The sequence below is a fragment of the Sylvia atricapilla genome, chromosome 14, assembly GCF_009819655.1.
Source record: "Sylvia atricapilla isolate bSylAtr1 chromosome 14, bSylAtr1.pri, whole genome shotgun sequence".
Taxonomy (NCBI): domain Eukaryota; kingdom Metazoa; phylum Chordata; class Aves; order Passeriformes; family Sylviidae; genus Sylvia; species Sylvia atricapilla.
Genome location: NC_089153.1, coordinates 2,031,836 through 2,044,320, shown reverse-complemented (window position 1 = coordinate 2,044,320; position 12,485 = coordinate 2,031,836). Strand labels below are relative to the sequence as shown.

At 53.5% G+C, this 12,485-nt stretch overlaps 1 protein-coding gene across 3 annotated transcripts; it reads right to left on the bottom strand.

The window, feature by feature from the left end:
* Window positions 1-1,990: 1,990 nt before the first annotated feature.
* Window positions 1,991-11,577, bottom strand: HDAC3 (histone deacetylase 3). Of its 3 annotated transcripts, XM_066328890.1 has the most exons (16): window positions 11,443-11,577; window positions 11,082-11,164; window positions 9,058-9,200; window positions 7,876-7,957; window positions 7,649-7,705; window positions 7,499-7,554; window positions 6,120-6,253; window positions 5,791-5,871; window positions 5,627-5,700; window positions 5,426-5,490; window positions 4,619-4,708; window positions 4,447-4,505; window positions 3,915-3,994; window positions 3,457-3,614; window positions 3,080-3,197; window positions 1,991-2,925 (listed from the first exon to the last, which is right to left on the bottom strand). In XM_066328890.1, the coding sequence occupies exons 1-15, from the start codon at window positions 11,495-11,497 to the stop codon at window positions 3,128-3,130; spliced, it is 1,287 nt and encodes a 428-aa protein (XP_066184987.1). In that variant the 5' UTR covers window positions 11,498-11,577; the 3' UTR covers window positions 1,991-2,925; window positions 3,080-3,127. The 3 variants fall into 3 exon arrangements, with proteins under 3 accessions (XP_066184987.1, XP_066184986.1, XP_066184988.1); XM_066328889.1 differs by having other exon boundaries at window positions 1,991-3,197; XM_066328891.1 differs by lacking the exons at window positions 7,499-7,554; window positions 7,649-7,705; window positions 7,876-7,957 and having other exon boundaries at window positions 1,991-3,197.
* Between the last annotated feature and the right edge of the window lie 908 nt (window positions 11,578-12,485).

The following is a 12,485-nucleotide window of genomic DNA, read 5'->3' as shown; positions in this document are numbered from 1 at the left end:
GCCCCATCCTGCAGGACCTGAATTGTCACCAACTGGCCCCACACGGGCAGGGCTGAGCTCAGCAGCACAGACCTTCAGGAAATACCCCTGGTTTTCCTTCCTGCAGGTTAATTCTGCCTCAGGAAGAATCGAATCCACACTCCCAAGTCCCATGGCCATCTCCACCTTTGAAATTCGGTTAACAGAAGACAATCAGGACACTCAGGTGAGTCAGTACCTGCCAAGCTTCCCCTTTGCTCAGCACAGAGGGAGGGAGATGACTGAAACACTCTTCCATCCCCAAACTCTCAGTCCCTAAAAGATCAGAGAAGGGGAAGAGGTGACACCCCCATGGCTGTGCTGCACCTTATCCTGGGGATGGGACACCATCCTGGGCTGTGGCAGTGCCTGGAGGGGCAGCAGGGAATGCTCCTGACTCCTTGGGTCTCCTGGGATGAGGGAAGGGAGGAACAGGCTTAGAGGGGTGAAAGCCAGACCTGGCTGGGCAGCACAGCCCAAAATCAGCTCCTGTCAGTGCCAGTGTGTGCTGGGTGTCTTCCACAGGGAAAGCAGGCATTGGAGAGCACACAGAACGATGAGGATGTTCTTAGCCACATTTCCTACCCAGGCACAGCTCATGCCACACTTGTGGAACAGCCTGAGCTCCAGGAGACGGTGCAGTGAGTTCAGGAACTTGGGGTTGCTGTGTTGTGGAGCTGTGGGACCAACACAGCCAAGGACAGGGTCAGGTAAAGCAGGAAAAAAATAAATGTATTTTATGTGATCCTTTATGAGAAATTAAGACAGAGCATTCATTGCTCTTGGGGAGGGAATCTCTGGGCCATTCTCTGGAGAAAGGGCAGTGCCAGCCTGGCCCTGCTCCTGGTGCCAAGGGATTTGCTGGGCCCATGTGGGAGCTCACACAGGGAAATCACAGAGGAGCAAACCCAGCTCCTGTGCCCTGGTGACAGCCAGGCCTCTGACAGTGCCCCAGGACCCCCAGACCTCTCTGAGAGCACAGCCAGGACTCTGCTCCCACCCCAAAACTCCATGCTGGGGGTGCAGTTTCTGCACACAGAGACTGCAGCAGGGCCATGGAGCCTCCATAGAACTCCAGTGATCCAGCTGCCACCTGGTGTCCAAGCACAGCTCTGCACAGGCACACTGAAACAGAGAATTGAGCCTGTTTCAGGGGAAAATACCCTTCCATCAGGGGTATTTCCAGTGTTGGGGCAGCCACAGCTTCTCTGGGCACCTTGTGCCAGGGCCTCTCCCCACTCTCAGGGAGGAATTCCTTCCCAAAATCCCATCCAGCCCTGCCCTCTGGCAGTGGGAAGCCATTCCCTGTGTCCTGGCACTCCAGGCCCTGGTAGTCTCTGCTTTTGTGGGCTGGTATTTGGAGAAACCCTCTCTTGACACTCATGGTTATGACATGACTCCTTTCCCAGCTCAGCTCTCCCTCCTCAGCTGAAGGATCCTGATCCACCAAATCCTTCCTCACACAAGAGCTGTGTTAGACCTTTGGTCATCCTTCTCCATCCCCAGTCTAATTCTACCACAATGTATTTGTGAGGGATTTCCCTGGGCACTCATTGGGAGTAACCCTGACTTACTGTCTGCTTCATGTTTTAGTGACAAGAGCTACAAAAGTCCCCAAAAGGGCTCGGGGACAGTGAGAGTGCAAGGTGCAGAGGCTGCTGTAAACACTGCAGCTCACAGAAATCATGGCATTTAAAATAACTGAAGGAAAGATCTCCTCAATTGGCTCTGCAGCTTCCTGCAAAGCTTTTGCCGGACTGAGAGGCCTAGGAGGAGTGTCTACTCCCTGAAAGGGAGTTCAGGGTGCTCCCCTCATGTGCAGTGATGCCAAAAACTCACCAACATTTATTCTGAGGAGAACTCCCTCCATTCCTTCAGACAGTGGAGATGACATTACCCTGCCAGGGATATGCTTGAGCCTTGGGAGAACAGGAGCCAAAAAGGTATGGGGATTAAACAGACAAACACCAGGTCAGGTAAGAAAAATACTGCCTCTTCTTTAATGTTCAAAGACATCAGTAAACAAACAGAACCGTACAGACAGAGGCTGAACCCCCCCACCTCCCCAAACAGCACGTTCCAAACCACTACAGGTACCAGGTGAGGACTGGGGAGAAGGAGCAGCGAAATCTGGGACTGGAAGGATGGCCAAGAGAAATCTCTGCTGGGTGAGGGCAGGAACAGAGCACTTGCAGGAAGCTGCTTCCCTCACCCAGCAGCAAAGCAACATCTGCTGGGTACAGCCCAGGGACCTGTTTCCTCTCAGAGCAAACAGCTCAGATCTCCTGCTGACACACAGCAGGACCATGTGTGAATTTGGGAAACACAGCTGGAAGCTACATTAGAGGTGCAGGACAAACTAAGTGCTGACCTGGGTAGCCAAACCTCTGTTCCACAGGGATTAACGCCTCCCAAGGAATAAACACAACAGGGAGGTTGTGTCCAAGTCAGCAAAGTGCTGCAGAATCATTTGTAAATGCAGATCTGGGTGTGGGGAGAAGAATGAGCCTGTGCTCTGCACACATCCTTCCATCCCACTCCATCGAGCTGCTCCCTGATCCAAGGACATCCTGACCCCTACCCCACAAGTGATCTGGTCTGCTCCAGTAATTCCTGGAGCTGTGGAGCATCAGCTGGTTAGAAGGGACATCAGGAGCAGCAGCTCTCAGTGCAGGCTCCCCAATGAGAGGACAGCAGGGCGGTACCTGAGTGGAGGTCAGGGACAGCAGGATGGATCCTGAGCTGCTGCAGACAGGCAGAGATCGTAGGCACAGCTGCTCCAGTTCCCACCTGGCTGGCAGGAGCCTGCATGGGAGTCATGGAGCGTGGCTCAGGCTCTGAGGGCAGTCACACAGCTGCCAGCCGGGACTCAGCATGGCTCCATTCCCACAGTGGTGCCAGACGGAACTGTGACACGGTGACAAGGAACAGACGTCACCTCTGTGCCTCTCCTGGTGGCAGGAGCCTGCAGTGGGGCTGTCTCTGCTGCCACCACATGCAATCTAAGGTGAAGAGAGGGCTAAACTGGCTCCTGCAGGGCCCAGTTATGTGCTCCAAGCACCTGTGTCCAAGCGGGAGGCCCCGCAGTCCAGAGCCCAGGGCACAGCCCTCAGATCTCCACGTCGCTCTCCTTGTCATTGTCGTGGTCACCATCATAAAACTCGTTGGGAGCTTCAGGCCTGGGGGGAGAGAAATCCCTGTCAGGGAGGACAGAGAGACCTGGAACCCTTGGGACCTGAGGGAATGTCATATTTGGCGAACACAAACTCCTTGGGTAAAACTAGAGACTCAGAAGTGACTTCCCTGCCCATGAGAACGAGACGGGATCCTTCCAATCCCAAATCATGGGATTCTACGGTTCTAGGACTCAGAAGGATTCCTCTGTATCCCTCCCAGGGACAGAAGGGGAAGCCACTGCTCCAGGACAAGCTCTGGTACCTGCTGTAGTTTTCCTCGGAGCCCCTCTCCTCGGGGTCGGGCTCATCCGTGCGGTCGTAGCTGAGCAGGTCGGAGGGGACGTCGTGGATCTGCACACTGGGAGCGTGGTTCAGCATCTTCAGGTTCTCAAATATTGTCTGCCTGATCTGATCCAGGTACTGCAGGGACAGAACACAGGGATCACCACAGTGGGATGTGTCACAGCTCTGTCACCTGCCTGCACCACCTCTGTGGTGGCCAAGAGCAACAAAATTGTGCAAGAAGTCACTTATCAGAGCAGAGCGGGTGGGAGAATTCAATTACTGACACTCAAGCTCACAAAAAACACAAAGGGAACCCAGCTGTTGTTTTTCACTGTTGTTTTGCCATGGGCTCCAGCTGGTTTCACAGGACAGACCATCAACCACAGGGTTTTGGGAGTTCAAAGCTGATACTGCAGCATGGCTGTGAGCACTCACCTGCCTCGAGTTCTGATTCTCGATCCTCGTGCTGACATCAGGGTGAAGGGTGAAGTCTGGAGCGAAGTATTCGAAGTACTCTGAGATGGAAGGAGGCACAGTTAGAGCACAGAGGGCCAGAAGCTGTGCAGAGAGCAGAGCTCATCTCCTGGGAGAGAGCAGAGCTTACAAAGCACAGTGATACTCAACTGTGAGTGCAAGGGATTGCACACAACAACAGGGCAAACAGCACGAAATGGTGCAGACTAAACCACACGGACACACAGCTGTGTCTGCCCAGTAAAGTGGGTGGTGGGAGACCACAGAATGGTTTGGGTTGGAAGAGACCTTAAATCTCATCTCATTCCAACCCCCTGCCACAGGAAGGGACATATTCCATTAGACCAAACCCTGGCCTTGGACACTTCGAGGCATGGCTAAGGCCATCTCCAAGGTCAGGATGTTCTGACACTTTGGCCCTGGTCAATGCAGAATAGAACATCCCAAGAATTTCAGCTGAGCTAATGAGGAAAAAAAGGCAACTCCAACTTACCACTGTATGGGAGCTCGTCACTAATTGGTTCATCTACGAGCAAGGACGTTTCATAAGTCCTGAAAACATGGAAAAAGAGGAGCTCAGTTCCCTAAAAGGGACATGGGAAATGCAGGGACAAATCCCACAGAAGTGCCCAAGCAGTGCCCCTCCCCAGGCAGAGAGGACTCACCAGCACCGAGCCACGTTCCGGACCGTGTAACCTCCTCCTCCCAGCACCAGCAGGGGAATGTTGAAGCTCTTCACGTACTCCACACACTCCCTACAAACCCCAAACAGGAAAATGCCAGAGCTGCAAACTGCAGCACAGGTTCAGATGTCAGAAATGTCCCCCTGAACTCCAACACCACCATGGCTGGTGAGATACGCCTGGAGCTTCCACCCAGGAATCACCATCACAGGGGTTGGGCTGGAAAGGACCTTTGGGTTCATCCCAATCCCACCCCTGCCATGGCAGGGACACCTCCCACTGTCCCAGGCTGCTCCCAGCCCCAGTGTCCAGCCTGGCCTTGGGCACTGCCAGGGATCCAGGGGCAGCCACAGCTGCTCTGGGCACCCTGTGCCAGGGCCTGCCCACCCTGCCAGGGAACAATTCCTGCCCAATCTCCCATCCAGCCCTGCCCTCTGGCAGTGGGAAGCCATTCCCTGGGTCCTGTCCCTCCATCCAAGTCCCTCTGCAGCTCTCCTGGAGCCCCTTTAGGCTCTGAGGTCTCTCTGGAACCTTCTCCTCTCCAGGTTAACAATCCCAGCTTTCCCAGCCTGGCTCCAGCCCTCAGAACATCTCCACAGCCTCCTCTCCTCTTTCACCACACCTCTGCAGCACCTTCTACAAAGCCTCATTCTCAGCCCCCCTCCAGTCACACAAATGTTAAAAAAACCCAAAACTGCTGACAGGCCAAAGCCAATGCTTCAACCTCACAGCAGAGTCTCCTCAGAGCCCTTCAGGTGGTTTTTCTGTGCCCAGCCTTGCTGTACTTACCCGTGGCCTCTTATACTGAGGTTAAAACATCCCAACCGGTCACAACCCAGAGAATCAGCACCACACTGGGAAACAGAAAAACAAAGGAATTCTGGCATTGCCCTCCAGATCCACACCAGGGGACAGAAGGTAACACAGACACAGCCCTCTGAGCTCTCTGCAGCCTCTGAAGGATGTGTGCACAGAGGTGTGCTTCCTTACCTGCAGGACTATGCAGGTGGGCTGATAGTAATCTACCACCTGGTTAATGACTGGCTGGAAGAGGTGCTTATAACCTTTGGAGAGAGAGGTGGATTTGTCATGGCTCTGGAGCACAAGGACCAGGAAACCCCTGGGGCCAAGGGGGAAGGGTGGGGAACACCTACTTTGGTCATCGATGCCATCTCGGAGGGGCACGTTGAGACAGTAGTAACGGCCACTCTCTGCACCAACCTCATACATGTCACCTGCAAAACAGGACAGTCACAGCAGCCCTGAGACTCCAGAGCTGTGCAAAGGCCAGACCTGAGCTGGGCTGAGTCTTTCCACCTAATCAGGACCTCTTTCTTACAAGCAACCACTGTTCTATTCCTCTCTAATCACCTTCTCCTACCATTTCCCCCTGCAGCTCCAATTTTGTGATTTACTCTTTTCTACTCCAGCACAGCTTCCAAGGCATTCTGGAGCAGGTTCCCACAAGAAATCAAACACCTACCTGTGCCAGGGAAGAAATAGTTGCCATATTTGTGAAATGAGACTGTCATGACACGGTCTGTCAGGTAGAAAGCCTCCTGCACCCCGTCGCCGTGATGGATATCGATGTCGATGTACAGCACACGGGGGTGATACCTGGGGAATACAGCAAAGTTTGGGTTCCAGGCATTTGTACACACTCAGCCATCTTTTAATGTGCTTGGAAATTGATATTTAAAACATTCTCCTCTGAAATGGTTGGAAACAGACATTAGAACAAAAAGGTTTTTAGATGGGGCCGGAAATGCCTTGGAAAAGAACTTGTTTAAGCAGCTGCGTGTTCAAAAATTGCAGATTCTTGTTTCCAATGTGCTCATAGTTAATCTTTAAGAGCTCTGGTGATTTGAATCATACCAGGAAATCAAAGGCAAGCTGGCATGGAGGAGGTGGGAACTGGAGCACTGTGTCCCAGCTGGTGAGCACCAAAAATTCCAGGCTGGGCTAAATTTACTGGAGAGGCAGGCAGAGACACAGAGACAGAACCAAACTCAAAATGCAATCACCTGCTGCAGAAATGGCTACTGGAAACAGGCAATGAAAGAACAAGGACATAAATAATATCCCATGAGGGGGAACGGGGCTGTATCTGAGGCCTCTGGTGGATGGGATTAGCAAATGGGAGTGCAGGGATATCCAGGGAAACCCTGGGCTCCAAACAGAGCAGGGAAGGGGGAACAAGAAATTCAGCACATCCCAGAGGTCTGACTCTGAGAGCAGGTAAACTTCCCAGCAATCATGTAACTACAGTCTGATCAACTCCAAATCCTTTTTAATTCCATGACAACTTGTCTGAGGTTCAGTGACATTCGCAGTACAAAAGAAAAATTAAAAAAAAAAATCTCAGCTCAATTCAAGAAAGTAAAGGCATTTCTGTAACTTTCCCTCTTATTCTGAATTTATTTTTCATTTTAGAAAATGAAATACAACCAAACTCTTTTCTATGGAGACCAAGTGTCCTTTGATCATCCATGAGCAGCCCAAGTCCTGTTCTTAAGGTGCTCGAATAACTCCAGAAAGATCTGAGTCATTTTTGTGTCTCCAGTGAACCAAAACTTGCCTTTACCTACAAAAGGCTCACTGTGGCAAAAAGACTGAGGCTCAGGAGCCTCTGAAATGGGATTAAAGGACTCTTCTGTATCCCTCAAGCTCCCTGCAACACAACTGGAGTCAGATGTTCCAATGCTCAAACCCTTTCTTGTGTCTTAATGATAAGGCCAGAACAAAAATGAAGTCTTTGGGCTTCCTGGATTCCAGAAAGGCAAAAGAGGCAGGGAAACAGGAAAAAAAGCAGAGGGAAAGCACAAAGCAGCCAGCTGGGTTCAGTCCTTGCCCTGTGCTTACTTGAGCAGCTCCAGGATACCAATCACGATGTCATTGACGTAACAAAAGCCTGAAGCCTGGAAGAGAGAGAAACCCCAACAGCTTTAGGATGAGATCAACACAGAACCCAGGCCTCACAGACAAGAGGAATCCACAGATCTGCCTCATTACCTCAAACTTTTTGGCATGATGGAGGCCCCCTGCCCAGTTTATGGCAATGTCACAGATCTAAGAGAGGAAAGAGAAGCGAGTTTGAAGTGACAATATGGTGACAACAGCCCTGTACCCTCCTTCCCACTTCACCTGCCCATCCCAGGAGCCCACAACACCCTCCTGGCTCTTCCTCCTCCTGAAAAGCTCCAGCTGGGCTCCAAAAGATGAGCACCTCACCCCCTTACCTTGTTGTTGAGCTGTGTTGCTCCCTGCAGGGAGGCCCCAGTGTAACGAGAGCAAAATTCAAAGAGGCCTGGAAACACTGGGCTGAAAAAGAAATCACATTCAAAGCCAGAACACCTCATTCCTCCCCTTTTTCCAGAGTGCAGCCAGGAATCAAACTGGCCAGGGCAAACACCTGAGCACAAATAAAGCTCAGTTCTCTGTGAAAGAGTTAATTTGGGATCAGGATCACTCTGACCCTACTTGTCACTGAGCCTCAGGAGAGGAGTGACCTGGCTGCAAATACAGTGGAAAACACAGGGAATTTGGTAATGATTCCCAAAGCTTCCAAACCAGCCTTGAAAAGGTTTCCAAAACCTTTCTGAGGTTCTGTTTCAGAACTGTTCCCAAAACCTGTCAGAGTCTGTCCTGCCCACAGCTGGGACATGATGCCACAGGAGAGGAAGGGCCTGTGATAGCTCTCAATTCCAGAATGATTCGGGCTGGAAAGAACTTAAAATTCATCCAGTGGCACCCCTGCCATGGCAGGGACACCTCCCACTGTCCCAGGCTGCTCCAAGCCCCAGTGTCCAGCCTGGCCTTGGGCACTGCCAGGGATCCAGGGGCAGCCACAGCTGCTCTGGGCACCCTGTGCCAGCCCTGCCCACCCTGCCAGGGAACAATTCCTGCCCAGTATCCCATCCAGCCCTGCCCTCTGGCAGAGGGAAGCCATTCCCTGTGTCCTGTCTCTCCAGGCCTTGTCCCTAGTCCCTCTCCAGCTCTCTTGTCAGTTCCTCCAGGTACTGGAAGGCCACAGTTAGGTCACCCTTCCCCTTCTCCAGGGTGAACAATCCCAGCTCTCCCAGCAGAGCTGCTTCATTCCCTGATCATCCTGGTGCCTCCTCTGGACTTGCTCCACCAGGCTGATGTTCCTTGTCCCCCAGCAGCACTCAAATTCTTAACAAAGACAGCTGCCACCTTCCAGAACTGGAAGCTCTCCCACAACAAGCAAAGTCTGCAACCCAACCCCAAATCTGGAGCCAAAAAGGAGCACTGCAACATCTCCAGGAAAGGGAAGGGAATCAAGGAGGCTCCATACCCTTATCCACACAGGAGGGACACTCTCCTCATCCTGCTCAAAAACAGGGCAGGAATGGGACACTCCAGAAGAGCTGCTGGGGCAGGAGCAGCCCTGGGGCACTCACCAGTCATCGCCCACGTTGAAGGCGTTGAGGCTCTTGGTGAAGCCCTGCATGTTGTTGGGGCTCACCCGCTGCAGGAAGTCGATGTAATCCTCCGAGTGGAAGCGGCACATGTCGTGCTGGGACGCCTGGTAGGGCTTGAACACCTTCCAGAGACAAAAGCAGGAGTTATTTCCCATCTAAGCTCCATTTCCTCGGGCTGGAAGAGATCTCAACTAACTGACACGTGGCCTGCACGAGATACATAAAAAAATGTGCTAAAAAACCTCTGGCATTTGTATCCATTTCAATTCAACAGCTGCCCCATGAAACCTGCTCTCCTTTCATAAATCCATCTCCTGCCTCTCCTGACTGCAGCTCTTGCCACAAAAACTCTTCCTACCCCATGGCACGTTCCCCTGCTTGGGCAGCAAAATCAACCACAGCTTTTCCTTCCCTGGGGGTGGGGGGTGATTCCTTCCTCAGTCACCAATTTTCCACAATTTTAAGACCTTGATCTAGGGGTGGTTCTGGTCTCTCTGTAAGATGTACTGGCAGGTTCCAAATTATTTGGGGAAACCTCCCAGAGAGATGGAAGAGTTGCCTAAGTTTTGTTTCCTTTGGAAAGGAAAATGAGGGGAAAAGGTCAGGGAGGTGGATGGATCCAAATCCAGGATCTGGTGACAATAAAGGTTTGGCACTCAGGGCACATACCTCAGTAGAAGGGAAGTTAAAAATTAACACCACTGGGAGAGGAAATTCAATTGATAAGAGATCTTTTCTCTTATTCAAAGCAACCACTTTATAGCAAATGTGGAACATGAACATCACAGGAAGATGCACAAGCTGGTCGCCAAAGGAAATTCCTCAGGAAAACTGCACTATGTCCCTGTTTTCTGTGCTAAGTAGGAAACCTGTTCATTTCCAGAGCCACAATAAACCAAAACAAGCCCATCTTCTCCCCTCCTGGTGTTTTCCACATGGATTTGTAGAATTTGGTGTTTCTCAGAGGCTCATCCAACAGGGGATGAGGCAACTCCGTGGAGCAGCTGCTGAGGGGGAAGGCAGGAACCATTCCCAGGGATCCCAAGGGTTCATTAAACCAAACCAGACCAAAACTGATGGCAGAGAGAGAAGAAATGGCTCTCAGTGGACAGCCAGAGGCTCTCGAAGTAGGGATGTGGGAATCAAACAGAAAAAGAGGGAAAAAGCGGACTGAAATCTCCACTCAGCTGCTGGCAGAACAAACCTGGCTCCTTCTACCCTTCCCCAAAATCCCACCCACGTTCCTGGGCTGGGAGAGGTGGGAAGAGGCAAACCCAGCCCAACGTGATCACAGCCTTTTATTTTAAGGAGGCAGAAACAATACAACCACAACACAGAATTAGCAGGACTTTTTGCAGTCCCAGGTGCTCCACATCCCTGGTTTTATTTGCTCCTAACCCTGTCAGACCCTGACTGTTTGGGGATGAAGCTGTCTCTGAGGTTTTCAGCTTCCCAGGGGCATCCTGTGGAAAATATAACCCCCTAAAAAAGAATTGCAGGACTAAAAATGTAAAGCTCTGCCCACTGCCTCCTTCAGGCAGGGATTTACCATTTAGACATGTTAGGTCAGAACATGTTTTTTGGTTGGTCCTGCAAGGAAAAGCCCAACTCTGGGGAAGTTACCTGTGGAAATCCACACAGTGACAGCAAAAATCTGCAAGAGAAACTTTGCAATGACTCCCCACAGTCGCCCCAAGTGCTGCATTTCCACATCGTCACGGCACTGGATGTGGTTTTATTTGGGAATTCAGTGATCAAGAAAACTTTCCTTCTGTCTAAACATCTAAAATTCTTTTCCTAACCTCACCAGCTCCTTGGAATCCTCTGTAACTGCACCAACAGCCCGGGACTGAGCTCTACAACCATTACCGAGCACTGTCACCCACCAACGCGGCCGAGAAACCAGCCCCGGGGGTTCAGGTCCGGAACCTGCCACACTCTGAGCCCTGTGCGTGTCCTCCTGTCCCCAGCCCCCCGCCCGGCCGGGGACACGCGTGGCTTACGATCATTTTCTTGTAGAGGCCGTAGTGCAGCACCAGGCTGTGCGTGAGCGCCAGGCGATGCGGCTTCATGGGGTGCCCCGCGCCTGGAACGGAACCGCGCGGGGATTAACGGGGCTGCGGCGGCACAACGGCCGCTGCCGCCGCCCGCCGGGCACCACGCTCCGCTGCAGCTCCGAGCGCGGCCGGGGCTGAGGAGAGGTGGGAACGGGGACGGGGAGGGGAGCGGGGACAGAGGGACGGGGACGGGGGAAGACGGGCCGGGCCACACCCCCGCCTCCAGCCGGCGCGGCCCCAGCCCCATGGCGGCCGCTCCGCTGCCCAGCCCCGGTGCCGGCCCGGCCCCGCCCGGCCCCGCTCGCACCGTAGTGGAAGTTCCCCACGTCCGGGTCGTAGAAATAGGCCACGGTCTTCGCCATGGCGGACAGGCCGCGCCGCGCGCCGCGCTCCCGCTTACGTCATCGCGCCGCGACACCCGCCCGGCGCCGGGGCAGGGATGGGGGCGTGGCCACAGCGAAGGGCGTGTCTAAAGGGGCGTGGCTTCGCGCAGGGGGCGTGGTCATCGCCCCGCGGTCCCGGTGCCGCCTCCGGCACTCCCCAGTTCCTCCAAGTTCCTCCAGACTGGTCCCGGTGGCCAGCAGCGCCTCACGGCTGCGCCCAGCCGCTCCCTGGTGCCCCACACATCACCCTGCCTGCCCCCAGCTGCCCACAGTCACCCGCAGGCACAACGTGTTGCGGCACAGTCTCACCTGCCTGCCCTGTACTGCCCCCAGCAGCACCCACTCACTCCCAGTTGCTGGCTGGACTCTCTCCCATAACCCTATGTTGTCTCCCCAGCCAACCTCAGCTCCTCTAGTTCTCCCTCACTGCCCCTCACCCACTCCCAATTACCCCCACCTGCCCCAGTTAGTGCCAGTTACACCCAGCAGATCCCAGTTGCCCACTGGATTCTCTCCTGTAGGCCTGCTGCTGCCTCCCAGTCATTCCCACTTACTTCCAGGTGCCTGCTGGATTCTCTCACATCATTCTACATCTGCCCCCTCAGCTGCCATCAGTCACTCCTCTCTCCTCCTCACCTACTCCCAGTCACTCGCAGCTGCTCCAGTTGCTCCCAGTGAGCGCAGTCGGCCACTGGATTCTCTTCTCAAGGCCCACAGTTGTCCCCCTGTTATTCCCACTTGTCTCCCAGTCACTCCCAGCCTCCCCTTGTTACCCCCACCCCGGGACACAAGGGATGGGGCAGGGAGGTTTCCACGGTTTCACACCTTGATGGGACACGTTCATTCTGGAGGAGCCATCTCCAATCCCTGAGGATGGGGACCAGCCACCACCAGCTGTCTGTCACCTGTCCAGGTCCCACTCTGGGAGGGTGCAGCTCCTCCAGAACTTTGGAAAAACCCTTTGGAG